The following is a 16,900-nucleotide window of genomic DNA, read 5'->3' as shown; positions in this document are numbered from 1 at the left end:
CAGTTAATACTGTTATAGAAATCATAATTATAACTAAAGGATTCATTTCAGTAACGTGTCCAGGATTTGTGTATCTGTCTGTATTTAGTGTTAGCCACATTGTGTGTAAAGTATGTACATTAATGTAAAGTAAGTGTTTTAGGACATATAAAATGAGAACATCCAGTTTTTCACCCATCTAACCTTCTCCGTGTACGCCTTGCCACGTTTCTTTGTGGGAACAAAATTAAATAAACATGTTAATGACCATTTCTTGGGTAAAATTGTTGTCTTATAAGTGTTGGTTATGTAAATACCTAAAGCATGTAAGAGACTTTTCGAAAATTTATAATCTACATCATTCATTTTCTTGGGCACAATTCGGTTAGTCGTATAGGTACGAGGGGAGGTACAAATCTTCGCGGAATGTAGTATTTGCAAATTAAATAAAACAATAGAAGTATTTTTGTTTTTCAATATATTCCCTTGAGTTTAATGCATTTTTCAGATCGACTAATTAATTTATGTATACCATCGAAAATTAGGTATATTAGGTGTCTGCCTAAATACCTACTTATTTGTGTTCGGTCAAAGTGAGTTACAGTCTTTAAAGATATCCCTAAAGTTTCCCTTTGATTTCAATATTAGAATCTTTATCAGCGATTCTTAATGCCTCGAAAAATCGAGTCAATCTGTTCATAATTAAAGTGTATTTTTGACGTTATCTATGAAAAGGGACCTTATTCTCGATGGCGCTTACGCCATTATTAACGATGCTCCTGCTGATGCTGTGCGGCGTAAGCGCCATCGTCAATAAGGTCCCTTTTCATAGATAATGCTCCATTCCATAATTAACTGTAAAGTACTAAAAGGGATAGTTACCTCTTCACCCTGCATCCATTTGACCTCGGGTTCAGGTTCACCACCGTACTTGATGTCGAAGGTGATGACCTGTCCCTTTTTGATGATCATGTTCTGGAGACCCTCTCCAATGATGTATGGCTTGACTGCAAACAAATTGCATGATAAAGTCTCAAAATCTTATAAAATAAAAGAAGGGAAGGGATAGTAAAGGAATAGAAAAGATACGAGTACAGAAGAAATATCTAATAAAACCTAAAAAGTGTGTCAAAGATTCAGTCCTTTCAAGCTAAATATACATAGTGCTTTGTCAGTTCTTGTCAATGACGCGCAGCTGGTAGGACCAAATAAGGTTACCTATTAAAGATAGTTACAGTTTTACTTAGATTTTGGTAAGATAGATAAATGACAACTGGCGTGTAGGTACTCGTGTTGGAGGCCAAGACTCATTTTGGGTCGCTGCGCCATTAAGTAAGTAAGTAAGATACATAAATAAATGATTAAATAACTAAATGTGGGACTACCGGATCTATCGTCAACGCATCGACAATTTGAAAGTACTCACCGAATCTGCACTTAGCGACAATCGGTTTAGTGGTGTCGCTAGGCTCGCCGGGGCCCGCCTTGTTGATGGCGCGCACCCTGAACTCGTAGGTGCCGCCTTCCTTCAGCCCGTCCTGCGTGGCTGACAGGCAGTCGCCAGGCACTTCTTTGCCCTTAACCCAGTCCTTGCCGAACTTCTCCTGAAGATTGATAACACATTGAGTAGGTTATACGCATTAAAATCGGGAGAAGCGTTGTATATCGAAAGATTCCGCCCCGAAAAGCATTTTTTTAAAACATTAAAAAAAATCGTGAACTGTATTTTCTGCTTTGTAAGAGGTAGGTACAAAAGAGGTTTGAACCCACGATTATTGACCACCAACCACATATGAGGGTAAAGCACATTAAAGAGATACCTATCTAAAAAATCTGTTGCCATCAGTGTTGTGAATAACGCTTATTTTTAGGCTTAAAGACTCGAGCCCTTAAGACTCGTCGTCTTGAAGACTTGACTTACGCGTATGGATGTAAGAAATCATCTTTGCCGCCGTTGAGGCGTTAAGCCTCGAGAGTCTTAAGGGTTCGGGTGATTAATCCTCGAAATGAGCGTTATTCACAACACTAGTTGTGATTTTACCTTGTACTCGATGACGTAGCCAGTGATTGGTGCACCGCCATCGTTGTCTGGCTTCTGCCATTTGAGGTCTGCGTGATCTTTGTCCCAGTCCGTAAGCTCCACACTCTTGGGCTTCGAAGGTTCGTCTAAAACAGAAATACATTTAGCAACTGATTGCATGGAGCCAGGAAAAGTTAATAAGATATTGCTTGAGTGGACGCAAAAATCGAGGCAGTCGAACGGCCCATAGGAGTAGGTAAAGAGAAGAGAGACAAAATTGCGAGAGCAGTGGCTCAATATTAACAACGTTTGCAAAATACTACAGCCTTGAAACATTAAACTGTTCAAGTAACCATGCAGGTTTAATTCATTCACGTGCATTTCGTAGTACGATTGCATGTGTCAAAAGTTCCGCGTTTAGCTCGTTGCGCATTCGTAGAATGCTTCCGAGATCTGGACGGACCGGATAAGAAAAGAAAAATATTCAAAGCAGTCTATTATAAGAATCTTACCCCACGGGTCTTTCGCCAGAACAGGTTTGCCAAATATGCCAGGCTCCGAGGAGCCGATCTTGTTGACAGCGCGAATCCTGAACTTGTATGTCTTCTTCGCGATGAGATCCTCGACCTTGAACTTGGTCGGCTGGCCGGCGGGCACTTCGCCCACGTTGTCCCAGCCAGCTTTGAGAGACAGGTCCTGAGAGAAAAAAATGCTAATTTAATAAATATTTTATGACATTTCTCATTAGAGTAAGAAAATTAATGGTCGATTTACAACAGGATGGACCTTAAGAGAGCTTAGCAGGGTTGGTCGTAGTTATCCCAAAAATCAGACATAAGCACCGGTTTCACGATAGCTCTATTAAACCAACTGCTGCAAGTTCTAAAAAAAACTTTGCTTAGCTTTTTACAAAAACCACAAGGGTTGCATTATCACGAAAAATATGTTTAAATATACCTATCCGAATAAAATCCAAAATGTTCCAACACATATGTACTTAGTATGTAACATGGCATTTGGGTTAGGATTCAAAACAATTCAAGTGCTGACCTGTCTTTCAATAACGTAATTGACCAGTGGCGAACCACCATCGTCTTGTGGCGTCTTCCAGCTAACCACACAAGATGTCTGGAACACCTCAGCCACCTCCACATCCTGAGGAGGCGTCGGCACGCTCTGCATGGTAATGCTAACATCCTTGGCGTCTTCGCCCTGGGCGTTCGACAGCTTGATCTGGTATTTGCCGGACAAGTCCCTCTGTGGCTTTTTGATCTTGAAGAGGATCTTCTCTTGTTCGACCACTACCTCGACTTCCTTGATGGGCAGCGCTTTGCCATCTTTCCACAGTTTAGCCTCGATGGGCGATACTCGGGTGCCGGTAACTGTAAAGAAAATCAACCAGTTAGGGTCCAGTAATTATGCCGTAAATCATATTGGTTGCTCAAGCAATATTTTCGAGAATCTAGTAATGTCGAAGTCTGTGACATCATAAAAATAATCTTTAATTCTAGTGTGTCAAGACAGTCCACACCTGCCACTCGAAAAGTGAACCTTGGGAATCAAATTCACAGTGAAACTCACTTATATAGTACCATTTTCGTGGTGTACAAGTGTCAGTACTCACTTTTATAAGGCACCTCTATGACGAAAGGCTGTCCCGCGGGCCCGAAGAACTCCTCCGGGCAGTCGATGGTCGGTTTCGACTCTCCCTTCTTCACAGTCAGCTTGCAAGACGAGCTGAGCTTGCCCGACTCGCAGAGGATCTCGCCGTCATCTTCCATCTCCAGTTTGTTGAAGATCAGCTGGTGTTTACCGCCGCCCAGGTTCTTGATTTCGATTCTGTGAAGAATATGGAATTAGATATCTTCCAATAATATTGCAATTATTTATTTGCATAGGTAACAGATAAAACTCTTCGGCGGCCAATAGCGTAATGATTCTGGTTATTCAAGAAATGAAATAATCTCGCCGTTGGACGTTGTCGAGTTGCGGGTTAAAATCTATTGGCTCCCGAGATTTTTTCTGACCAATATATTATAGATCCACATTAATTGGGTCTTTAACATACTTAAGCAATGTTGTGATGGAGCCGCTATTTACCAAATCTTGTCAGTAAAAAAAGGCGCGAAATTCAAATTTTCTATGGGACGATATCCCTTCGCGCCTACATTTTTCAAAGTTGCCGCCTTTTTCTACTGTCAAGATCTGGTTGACCAAGTATATATTGGAAATCAAAATTCAAATAGAGCCTTAATTTATCTAGTACAGAAGCCATAAACTTCTAGAGAAAGAGGCTTCTGAGAAGACTTAAAAAAAATGGGAAACAGCTCCAATTTTATTACCAATTTAGTACGAATGATTAGACAAAACTTCTTACCTCTCGTTGGGCACAATGGGCTGTCCATTGAAAGACCATACGGCCTCGGCGGTCTGATCCTGAAGTTCTACCTCCAGAACCACCTTGTCTCTCTCAATTGCTTCGGTGTCCTTCAACTTCTTGTTGAAGCGATTCGAGTCTGGAACACATAAAATATAATATGTATCCTCTGATGGCGTTATGTCCAGAAGAGTAGTTATTAGTTTGTCTGGCATATTTTTGCTAACGATTTTCTTTAATTTACTCTAAGGGAGATAACCAGCAAGACGAAGTATAAAGGTTAAGATTAGAAGAATGCCCGTGACCTTAGCGTCCTCGACCTTGTTAAGTAGTACCTATATGTATGTCAATAAAGAACACTAGGTACTCACAATTGACGATCAGCTCGCACTTGGTCTCGTCGGCGTTGCTGGTGCACTTAAAGTTGCCGGCGTCCGTAACCTTGGCGTCCTTGATCACCACCTTGCGCTTGCGCCCTTCCTTCACCACGGTGATGCGCTTGTCCGTCTGGAGCGGCTCGTCGTTCTTGAACCTGGACATTTATATTATTATTAGAAATTTTAACTCAAACTCAAGATGTTTTATTTGAAAATATAGGCATACAGTGATGGTAATCTTACAATAAGTGACATCGCATAAGATAAATAAGTTGGTGACGGTTGGTCATCAAAGTAAGTAAGGGTCCTACTCAATTTTTTTATGTGAATTTGCGGCCAGTTACTATTTATGACAGCCTCGTCAAAACTGCAGGGAATCATTAGATAAATGCGGAAATAAAACTTGGAAAGATCTTTCCAGTTTCTAATAGAGGAAACCCGCCACCTTTATACTTATAAGTTATAATCCGTACATCATGATTTATGATCATTTTGTTTATGTCATGTATTTTTAACCCCTGACGTAAAAAAGGGGTGTTATACGTTTGACCGCTATGTGTGTTTGTATGTGTGTCGGTACCGTATCTCTTAAACGGATAAACCGACTAGGATGTGTTTTATTTATTTATTTGAAAGCAGGTTCATTCGTTGCATTTGTGGTCTTCGAAATTTTTGAATATTCGACGTTTTAAATAAGAGGGTAGTTTTACTTACCATTCTACTTCACCACCAGCATCGTCAAGTTCACAAATCAGCGTGATGGTGTCCTTTTCAATGGCCTGCTGTGACTTTAGCACCTTAGTGAATTTGTAAGGATACTCTGTAAGAAGAAGGTAAGTCATTTCAGTCTTATGCTACATTTAAGATACCCGATAATTTAAATTTTATGTTGGTTTCATACTGACCTACAATCTTCACATCACATTCAGTCTTGTCTGGCTGCTTTTCAAGTTTGCAGGTGTATTTGCCAGCGTCTTCGAACTTAGAGCTCCTTATGGTAAGCCTGCACACGCCGGACAAGTCTTTGGAGATCTGGTACTCTTCGCCGTCCTCCAGCTTCTTGTCTCCCTTCCACCAGGACACGCTGGCAAGACTGTTAGAGACAGTACACTCGAGTGTGGTCTCGTGCGCCGTGTAGCCACTGATGGTCTTCTTCAGATTTTTGGTGAAGGAATATGTCGGGTCTGGTTCCTCAACTTGGAGGAACGCAGTGCAGGTGATGCCACCAACTTCAATCGTTATTTTACCCGTGTCCTCCACTTTCGGAGCCATGATGATTAGTTTGTACGAGTCTTGCTCGTTGGTCATCTTATATTTGGAGCCAGCGAACAGTTCCTATTTCAAACAAAATTACGATTAGAACATTTTCTAGACGTAGAATTTCTGAAAGTTTTAAGTACATAATAATACTTACATCTTTACGGAAGAACCACTTGGGTTTAGCATTAGGCTTGGAGAAGATAGCTTCGAACACCACCTTCTTATCCTTGCCCTCCTTCGCGAATTGATCGACGAGGGGCTTCAAGAACGATTCTTGTTTCTGGAAAATAACCCCGAATAAAATTAATACAGATACCACAGCAACATTTGAAACGGTGCAGTTACAAAGAAACACGGTGCTATTCATACACGATGCAATAAGTGCTGACCATCAAGAAATTCTCAGTCGCACATCTCCTAACCGGCACTCAAATGGCGCAGTAACTCAAATGCAAGTAAAGTCAATAAAACATTTGAAACCATTTTCCGTTACTGAGGCGTTAGAATCTACAGCCATTCTTTCGTCGTCATTCACATAGTTTTAAAACTCCATGCTATTGTACAAAATTTTGATTCCCATTTTTCATATAGAATATAGGCTATGGTGAACGTTCTTGAAGATATTGAAAACCTAGTAAAAGAAGAATTTGTAAATGTACAAAAATGATGAATCTTATAGCTAATTTGCGCTAAATACCAATCCCATTTAAATATGGAAGGAATTTGGAATGAATGCATCATTTTTGGAAATTAACCTAATACATCGATCACTGTGCATATATCGAACATCCTGTGCATGTGCTGCTAGAATATTGACGAAGGAGTGCACAAGAGTTCATCAGAGGAAGATAGAAGTAGACACTCCTATAGTGGTGCTTTCTAGAGACTGTCTAAAGTGATCATCGTGTCCAGGGCAGTCGTCAAACTTTCCTTACACTAATACGGAGTTTATTAGTTGGTCTTCAAATTCAAATATTTTTTTAGATTAGGCCATAAAATGTTTCTAGAAGATGACCATACAGTTGAACTTGGGTATAAAGATACCAAAGGTAAAATCTCATATTAATGCAAGGATCTGACAAGTCCTGGAGCGAAACGTAGTTGGTGACACATATTGTGCGCGACAGCTAGATTCTGTGAAACAACAAGATGCATGTGTCGTCTACATCGACGGTGTTTCGGTGTCAAACCTCGTCTCTTTTGAACGAGTGCAGCACCGGCCAGTCGGGGATCAGTTCCGCCAGTGACGGTCTTCTATTATGGGATCTCTATAAAATATCCAGTGTCCTTAGTAACTTACTTTATCTATAGGTACTCTTTAACCTAAGCTACAATATGACACCATACACTGTAAAAAGGGAATATCAAATCCAAAAATTATGCTATAGGTTATTTCCTAGTAAAAAACCCACATTATCCATTACTAGGTAAATGTGTTAATTAAAATCGTGTACTAAATTACAAACGATACTCCTTCAACAGTTTGTAATTAACACATAAAATTATTGAAAACCCAACATCTGCAAACACCGGATGCATCAGCTGTAATTAATAATGAAAGTGAAAGTAAATATATAAATTTTAATAGTAATGACGTGACAGAAGCTCCTCATTCCGACGTCAAAGATAAACCTGTAAATATAACTGACGACAATCCCACAGTTGTGACAATAACAAAATTCATTCCACTTACAAATCTCCATAAAGTAAAAGTCAAAACGTGAAGTGGTGATACAAAAACCTTGTGCAAGTTATTTTAAAATCAAGTTTATGCATTGTTTATTTAGATCGCTCACAAGAGACAGTCGTCAACCTTCAATTTAAAATTGGCGCTAGACTAAATTTAAAGTGACAACTAGATTTATAAATAATTTGATGCGTAAATGGCTGTGTTGATAAATGCCACATACCAAAACCGATTAGTATTCGATATAAAAATAACATTGAAGACTATGACTTGGGCGATAAGTTTAGTTTAGTTTATCAATCATGTTTAATTCATTCATTTAAAAGAGCTTTTCCAGTCTTTTGAAATTTAATATCTCAGCAAAATATGCTATAAAATCAAATTATGATGCTAATATCATAATAATGGCATAATTTTGTATAGAGTGTGATGATGTTGTATGTGTAAATGTGTTTTTGTGTTAATGTGTTTATTTCAAAAACCTGGATAAGGCTCTATCATTTTAAGACTTTATTTATTTTTCCTTTTAAGTCGAACCTTTACTTTCACAGCCTCCATCAATTTGGGCCAATCGGGTATCATTTCTTGGAGAGACATACGTCTCCTTATATCAAATATACCCTATAATCATAATATTTAGTTACTAATCGAGTACTGACGAGATGGGCATGATCAAAAGCTGCATTAGTGAAAGCATCATTACTAATGGATGTGGTTTCGTGAAATGTTTAAATATTAGTGAACATTTTGTTTAGGTCAGCTGTTTTTCGGATTATAAATAACATACTAACTTTTCCAAATATTTTTCTTATCAACCACCCAGCCATTATCATGAACATGTAACCATTTGCGTATGGCAAAAATTGAAATCCACGTAACATTTGGTAAACACCATGTAAACGATGTAAACTCAGGAAATGGACACTGTCAAATTTGATAAGAGACATCATAGATTGTTGCTTATTGTTTTAATATTTTACTCACCAAAACGGTATGTAACCCCCGATATTTTTATAGAGCTCATTTGCGACAGAGTAACAATGGAAAAATAATAAAAATTAACATAAAGAAGTCTTTCTTCTATTGATATTCCATAAAAGCACGGCCCCGAATTTACTACGATATTTATAGGGTTAATGTTCTCATTAACGAATGAAAGGTCATGGCAGTCGCTTTCGTAAAAAACTAGTGCCCACGCCAATTACTGGGATTAGTTGCCAAGCGGACCCCAGGCTCCCATGAGCCGTGGCAAAATGCCGGGACAACGCGAGGAAGATGATGATTTATAGGGTTAATGAGATAACGATCTATAGTTTGTCAAAGGACTGTCTCACTTCAAACATAGACAGAGACAATCATACTATCTTTGCCTTACACTAGTACTAGCACCCAAAAGAAAAGGATGAGTATACTTATAGTTAGTTTTTGTTGTTGATATTTACTGATAAATTGGTTTGACCAACTATAAATGCATATTGGTAGTGTTTCACGAGACTGTAGACATGAAAAATGGAATGAACCATGAGAATAAATTCTAGAATACCGATGACCTTAAACCAAGACCAGTTGGAAGAGTTCTTGCGTCTGTCAGCAGGGAATTTATAAATCTCAACACCTTCGGAAATGACGTATATGAAGCCGTCCTCCTCGTAATACCCGGTCTCTAGGCCCTGGGACCAAATACAATGATCACAGAATAAGTAATAGTATTATCAATATTATCATACAGAACGGACACGCACCGCCCCGCCCCGATTCGGATTACCTCGCCCGCGACAGGCCGCGACATGAATGTGTGCGTAAGTCGCTCTACTGAGATTCCGTCAGGATTCCGTCAGAAACTCAATGACGCGTGTGCAGACGTGCCGCGCACACATATAAACGCAAATCATTTTTGATGTATGGCGTGTTCGCCCTGTGCGATGATGCATACGATGTTTTACAGGTAACACTAAATATGTTTGTAATTAGGATGATTTGTAACTACTGAAGCCGTTAGATTGCTTGTCTATTCTAATGACGTAATAATCTACATGTAACTACAATACTATGAATGTGTGTGTTTTTTATTTTAAACGGACTTATTTTAGAACTGCTATAATAGTAGGTACAATTAAATCCAAAAGTTGGGATCCACTTTAATACAAAATAGGGTACATTTTAATACAAAATTGATAAAAGATGAATTAATAAACTATTGATATTATGATTTAATATACATTCACTAAATACTAGTAAATTAGAACGTGTTTTAGGCGAGTACTTAATTTTGTTGAAATGACAATCGAAATTTACGGTATTTTTGAGTGGATTTCAACTTTTGGAGCATTATTTAGTCCCTTCATGTTAAACAGTGTACAAATAAGTATAAATGTCATTTAAGGTGTAGGTACTGTAGGTATTCCTTTCTCAAACCCAATGGAGCTGCTATTTAATCGTATTTAGAGATAAAATTATTATTAAGACGATGAAGAGATTTTTTTGTTGCTTATTTGTAAATAAGCCCTAATTTTTTCCCACTATCCCTCCATCGTCTTACATTGCCTTTTTATTGTTTTTTTTTATATCACCACTCTCAAGTATTCTTTAAATACATTAAACTTCTCTTGAATCTAAAAAAACATTATATTTAGTAAAAATATTTACATTAGACAAAAAAGATTTTACCTTTTCAACTTTCTTGAGAGCTGGCACTGGTTTCTCGACCTCCTTGAGGTCACCCCAGTCTGGGTCGCCGTCCGGTTTGCCCCATTTGGCATACTTCCTCTTCTTCAACATGGCACGGAAGTCCATGCCACTGGCGTCTAAAAACAACGAACATGTTTCAAAAACCACAAGCTTTTTAAAAAATTAAACGAGGTCTACTCTGATATAAGGGATCAGAGTTATACACGTTTGAGAGTAGAAGCTAGGTAAAAGGTTGAGGGTAGTTTAAAAATAAAAATACATTAAAAAGTATTTTAAAATCAACATTAACATGAAAACCTTTGTGCGTTACACGATACCTTCATGTTAAAAAACGAGTTACTGCAACTATTATCAATTGCCTATGACAAAATGTAAATATCGATGAAATATCGGGAAAGAGGATAATAATATAAATCATAAATCATAAATCATAAATCATATATTTATTTGTAAACATAGGTTTTCATAGATCACACAATTGTATATATAAGGTATCACTATGTTTAGCCATAGGGCATACAAATATTTACCAGATGGTGCATGCATATTTACAAACTTAATCTATAAAAAAAAAAATATATATATATAATTTAATAATTTACATTGTCACATATATCTACTTAACTAATATTCTGAATCAGACAGGTATTCTCCGATCGAGTAGTACGCTTTCCTAACTAAAAATTTAAACAGATTCTTCTTGAATAGTCTTATGTCATCTAATTTAGTAATATCGTCTGGCAGTTTGTTATAAAGTTTAGGGGCCATTCCGAAAATACTTTTAATATAATCGTTACGTCAGTGTCATTGTCTGTCAACATGACTTTTTCTCTGATACAATACTTTAATGCTTATACTTGGAGGCTTCTTGTCGACCGCCATCTTGGTCACATCGGGTCGTGATTAATTTCTTTGTTTTTGCCCATTAATGTTGTTTAAAGTGTAATACTGATAGCTTATTATACAGTAAACTAATATGGAAGTGTGCGGATAATGAAGAATTAATCTTGATACGAGTTTAATCGCCATTCTGGCGTCAACGCCGGGTAGCCCCACGTGGCCCTTGTAAAGTCCAGCTATCGCCTTACAAGAGCTCATAATACAACCGAACAACGTCGTGCTCTACGAGCATTTGGTATTTCTACCTCTAACCGTGGCTGGCTAGAGCCCTAGAGGCCATAATTTTATAGTTTTATATACCGTACACTGGCTGAAGTTTATTTATTACAAATAATATTAATTCGATCCCACGTGGGATCCACTTCGACGTTGGCGAAATCATCGACAGTATCGATGGAGCCATATTACCCAAAGATTGATTGATTGAATGCTTATACTTTTTTTTTAAGTCATATAACAGACTTTGTGCTTTGCCATTACACTAAGATGTTAAACTTACCGGATACATAAAGCTGCATCTCCGCCGAATCCTCCCCATGAATATTGCTGACAACAATCTTGTATTTGCCCTCATCGTTGGGCTTGACTTTGCGCATGCACAGCGTGATGAGCCCGTTCTCGTCCGTGACGAACTTGAACCTGCCACCCTCGATTAGCTCCGTCACACCCTTGTAGAACTTGAAGGTTGGCGCTGGGTTACCCTCCACTTGCACCGTCAGGTAGCCGGTTTGATCTGTTATTAAGTTACACAAATTCCTATTAGTTGCATAAGTTGCATTAAAGATCCTTGAGCCGACGCTTCGCTAAGTCGAATATTTTTTTACGTTTTGCGATTTATGTTTCAATAGTTCATTGTTAATCAACAAAAACAATTTGTCAGCAAAACGTATCATTATCAAAATGTTGACAGCGTACGATTTTCTGAATACGCTACAGCCAGCGAGGTGAAGAGGCTACATAACTTCTTACTATACTTACTATAAACTACTCCTTACTAAAGTAGGTATAATAAGCAGTTCTTCAAAAAAGAAAAATGCTGTACCTACCTACTGAATTTTTAAAGTGGCGGCGCATGTAGAGCGTCCGTGACTTTACAAGCCGACGAGCGTCTTTATTGCTGTGAGACTCGATTTGTGAATCCTACTCAATACCTATTTTTTTAACTCTTGAACGTTACCTTCAACAGCGGAGTAGCTCTCCTGCACGTCCACGATGACCGGCGGCCCCTCATCGCCCTTCGGCTTCAACGGCACCGAGGGCTTGTTGATGAGGTCCTCCAACTCCTGAAGGGATGGCCGGCGCGTGTCCGCAGACTTTCGCCGCTACACCCACAGATAAAGTCAGTACCGTCTTTTGTTGTTGGTTAACATGGATGTGAGAGTGTTGTTAGTTACTGTGTTCTTTTGTTAAGGTCTGTATGTAGGTACAGTCGTCATCAGATATATCAGAACGGCCAAGGTGCTCATAAATATCTGAACTTTAACGCCTGGACAATAGAGGCGTGATTAGATATTTTTGAACGCCTCTCCTATAGATCTAACTAATGGCGGCTGTACCTAAGAAGTTAACTCTAATAAACTTTTTTTTATTTTGCCATTGTCAGAATAAAAAGCTAGTAACAATCTGATGTTGTTAGAAGAAATTCAGGGAACTTCACAAAAGACAGTGTTATTGTAATTTAATAAAAATTGAATTACTCGACTTCATTTTTGTCCTTACTAGTTCTACTATAACGTTAACTTTAGTGACAATGCTTAAGAAGGTCATCGAAATATTATCATTAGGTCATCTTATCATATTATGTTTTCATGATTCATGATCATATAGTTGCTAATATGTAGATATAGACCAGAACACAATCGTACGATCAACAATATTGTTGATACATTTACATACAGACGCCATCAGATATATCGGAGTGGCTAAGGTGCTCACAAATATCTGAACACGCCTCTATTGCCAAGACGTTAAGAGTGCGCGTTCAGATATTGTGAACACCTTGGCCGCTTCTATATATCTGATGGCGACTGTACCTAAATATGATCGTAGTTCAGTTGGCCCTAAATTTTCAGTTTGATAGACTCAATCCAATTAATATAAGATTTCTGATACAATTGCATTGAGAATTTGAAGTTGTATTTCATTTCGCACCCTAATCCAATCGAAATCTATCACAGCTAACTAATCAGGGCGTTATTAATTTACCGACTTGAAAAATGATATCTGAAAATACGCATTAGTTAGTGTTATGACAGTTGCACTGCGTCCAAGCCACAAAGACTGGACTTCCTGACAAATGTGACACAAGTGTGGACGGTAATAGTTTAACTAGATAGCATTACAGAATGTAGCATTGAAAGGTGCTGAAGGTCTTCGTTGGAGGTTTGGGCGATGTGAAATGTGATAACAATTTGATTTTAATATTAGTTCGTCACGCTTACAAATAATACGAGATTAATTTCAACTTATTCTCCTCAAAATATGAGTGAAATATGATTAATTATCGCAAAAAAAAGGTTTAAGCTTTAGCATTTATTCTTAAACATATTGTATGGTCCATAATGCCAAAAAGATGTAATAACATTACCTTAATGTAGGGGCAAAAGGTCGTGTATAGATATTTAGGCACTTTATCCGTGTCGATATTTAGTAGGTACCTTGATTGTACCTACTTTCGTTAGTGTGCAAAACTGGATGTAAAAACAAAACTTTAAGATTACCAGTAGATAGGTATACAAGTTTAATAGTTGTAAACTGCAGCCTAAACTTAATATAGTCACTCATTGCGCAGAATTTCAAAGTGTGCAGCTCTACAACAAGCTTCTCAGTGAGTGGAGGAACATCGATAGCCTTGTTATCTTTAAAAATAAATTAAAAACACTACTGCTGAAAGAGTGCTTTTATTATATAGGGGAATTTACGACCTACTTTAGTAATTTGTCTTCGTAATGTTGGTAGTAATTATTTTAGATAAATACGTCTGATATTGTTCTGCATGTTAGATTTTATAATTCTTAGATTTAAGGACCTAGATTTAAGGAACTTAGTACCTATGTAGTTATATTCAAATACAATTGTCATATTGTTCATGAATAAATAAATAATAATAATAAAGTTAAAGCTAGAGTCCAGCAAATTTCTAAATCCAACATACTACATCTATTTGACATCCATGTTTATTTGATATCTCTGTTGTCAACCGATTATGAATCAACAAATGGTACTTCTCAGTCACAAGAAGCCGGTGGCGGTTCTAAAATAACACATAAATACACAAACCACTAGCAAAATATCGCAAGTGCCACCATGTTTCACAGATTGGAGACTTCCCATCTGTTTCTCATTGAGATTTACGTGTAAAAATAAATGCAAAAACATGTTATCTCGAGATCGGGCATAAAATTGTCCAAGATGATAAGACGGTAAGAAGCTTTTAGAAATAGATGAGTCGTTTCAATCATATATAAGATTTATAAATATATTTACGTTGCAGTTAACGCATTTTATAAAACAGCTGAGAGAGATGTAGATAATGAATAAAAACATCAAAAATAAAATATGACGCTTGGAATGTTCTTATTTTGGAAAGTCTTAGTTAATCATAATCTAGGGTGACCTGTGGGGTAACTTTCATGCATATTTATAAATCACTAACTATAATATGTGGCCCTGTGATTTATGTTTTAAATTTTTGTTGTCAGTGTTCTTTTAATTAACCGTATAAAGATCTGTTTTTTTTGCGTAAATTAAAGTACATAGCAAAAAATATAAATTAACAATTTTTTCATTTTAGAGGTTAGTCATTTCAATAACTGGGTAGATAGTGAAGTTCAACCTAAATGTTTTAGAACACCTAAAAAAATGTCTTTCATGCATATTTATAAATCACTAACTATAATATGTGGCCCTGTGATTTATGTTTTAAATTTTTGTTGTCAGTGTTCTTTTAATTAACCGTATAAAGATCTGTTTTTTTTTGCGTAAATTAAAGTACATAGCAAAAAATATAAATTAACAATTTTTTCATTTTAGAGGTTAGTCATTTCAATAACTGGGTAGATAGTGAAGTTCAACCTAAATGTTTTAGAACACCTAAAAAAATGTCTTGTTTTTTTCTGCCAATAGCTTGGTTAAAAGATTAATTATAATAATATTTCGACGACCTTTATTTATCTCAGAGCGATTTCCAATATTTTTTTATTATTTCAGAACTCTGGCTTTTCTTTATCATGCATTTTAATAAAGGATTTAAAAAATCTTTTCTTAATCGTTGTTATCCGAAACGAACAATTTAGGAACGTTATGTTACCAGGACATATCTTCTGCTTATACATTTGAGCAGAAAAATGCCAAAAACGTTAAATTCTGAAAAAGTTCGTCGTTCAAAATTTTTGGAAAAAGCACTTTATTGTCCATGGGAAATTGAATTTGAAAAAATGTACTTACCGTGTCGTCTTTTGGCGGTGCAAGTTTCTTGGCCACCGCTGCCATGTTAGTAACAAATAATTACACTATGCCACAAAACAACTTAAAATGTATGCCATAGATAGTTTCTTAAAATCACAGTTTATATCACAGCTCCATCATTCATACATTCTCACTAAAATAAACCTATAAATAATATTTTTCTATTTTTCCGACCACACTGGAGTTCATCCATTTCTTTTGTATTTAAATGCGTTACTTTCTTTTTTATTTATATTTTTTTATGTGTTACACCCTGTTTTGTATTTTTTATTTAAGTTATTTCGTTTTTGGATTTTTCGAATGGGACAGTTCGTTAGTATCGATCTAAAAATGGGCGCGAATGTCAAAAGACTGAAGTTAGGGTCGCGCAGACTGGCAAAGGGGTCGAGCGAGGCGCGGCGGGGGGCGGAGCACCGGGGACTTCTATTTGTGCATCAGCACAAATCAGCAGACCAATTCAATTAATTATCAGATTAAGGTGAGCTATCCGTGTAGCGTGCTCTTGGTTGTCGTTGCTAATTTATGTGAGAAGTTGTCGTCGCGCGTTTCTCGCTGTTTTCGTTTGGGACTTCGTATAGGAAGTTATTCGGAGTCAGCTGACACTGTCATCGGGTCCTGCGCCGGCGTTTATCATCGATTTTCAGAGACGAGTCGAATTGAAATGATCGGGCCTTGGCTGGCTTCACGTCTCATAAGCGCGTTAAGCGCTATTGACAAGACCGATAGTCGTCATCAGAATGATAGGTGTGGTGGGAAGACCGTCCTTTGTCGCGATAAATTACCGTATTGAAGGGTTGCGCAAAGTAGATTGATTGGCAGGCTAATATAAATATTAGTCAAACGGTTGTCATCGCTGGCAAAGCGCGCGCGCTGACCATTCTTGCCGAGGCGACAAATTTGGAGTTCATTCAATATTATGTCGTTAGACATAATATTGAATAATAGGCACAGTTATTATTGAATATTAGGCACGGTTATTGTGTAATAGGCACAGTAGTATACTGTGCCTATTACAGCTAGACTTAACTTTAAAAACAATATTATGATTTTTTTCACAGTCAACATTAGTATCACGTAAACTTTACACAGTTCTTAAACTATTAATCAACTTAATTGATACTAGGTTAGAGTAAGGCATACCTACC

At 37.3% G+C, this 16,900-nt stretch overlaps 1 protein-coding gene across 1 annotated transcript in view; it reads right to left on the bottom strand.

The window, feature by feature from the left end:
* The window catches only part of LOC134658315 (twitchin), a 178,540-nt gene that overhangs the window by 124,732 nt on the left and 36,908 nt on the right, over positions 1–16,900 (bottom strand). The window contains exons 49-62 of the mRNA XM_063513946.1: positions 12,466–12,610; positions 11,788–12,021; positions 10,368–10,504; positions 6,168–6,293; positions 5,659–6,088; positions 5,468–5,573; positions 4,748–4,908; positions 4,377–4,515; positions 3,624–3,838; positions 3,050–3,381; positions 2,512–2,695; positions 2,021–2,145; positions 1,406–1,583; positions 862–986 (exon numbers count right to left, since the gene is read on the bottom strand). Of these exons, the coding sequence (XP_063370016.1) occupies positions 862–986; positions 1,406–1,583; positions 2,021–2,145; positions 2,512–2,695; positions 3,050–3,381; positions 3,624–3,838; positions 4,377–4,515; positions 4,748–4,908; positions 5,468–5,573; positions 5,659–6,088; positions 6,168–6,293; positions 10,368–10,504; positions 11,788–12,021; positions 12,466–12,610 (2,637 nt within the window). The remainder of the gene's footprint in view (positions 1–861; positions 987–1,405; positions 1,584–2,020; positions 2,146–2,511; positions 2,696–3,049; positions 3,382–3,623; positions 3,839–4,376; positions 4,516–4,747; positions 4,909–5,467; positions 5,574–5,658; positions 6,089–6,167; positions 6,294–10,367; positions 10,505–11,787; positions 12,022–12,465; positions 12,611–16,900) is intronic.

This window comes from Cydia amplana, chromosome 22, assembly GCF_948474715.1.
Source record: "Cydia amplana chromosome 22, ilCydAmpl1.1, whole genome shotgun sequence".
NCBI lineage: Eukaryota > Metazoa > Arthropoda > Insecta > Lepidoptera > Tortricidae > Cydia > Cydia amplana.
Note: the sequence above shows the minus strand (reverse complement) of the source record. Positions and strands in the feature narration are given on the sequence as shown.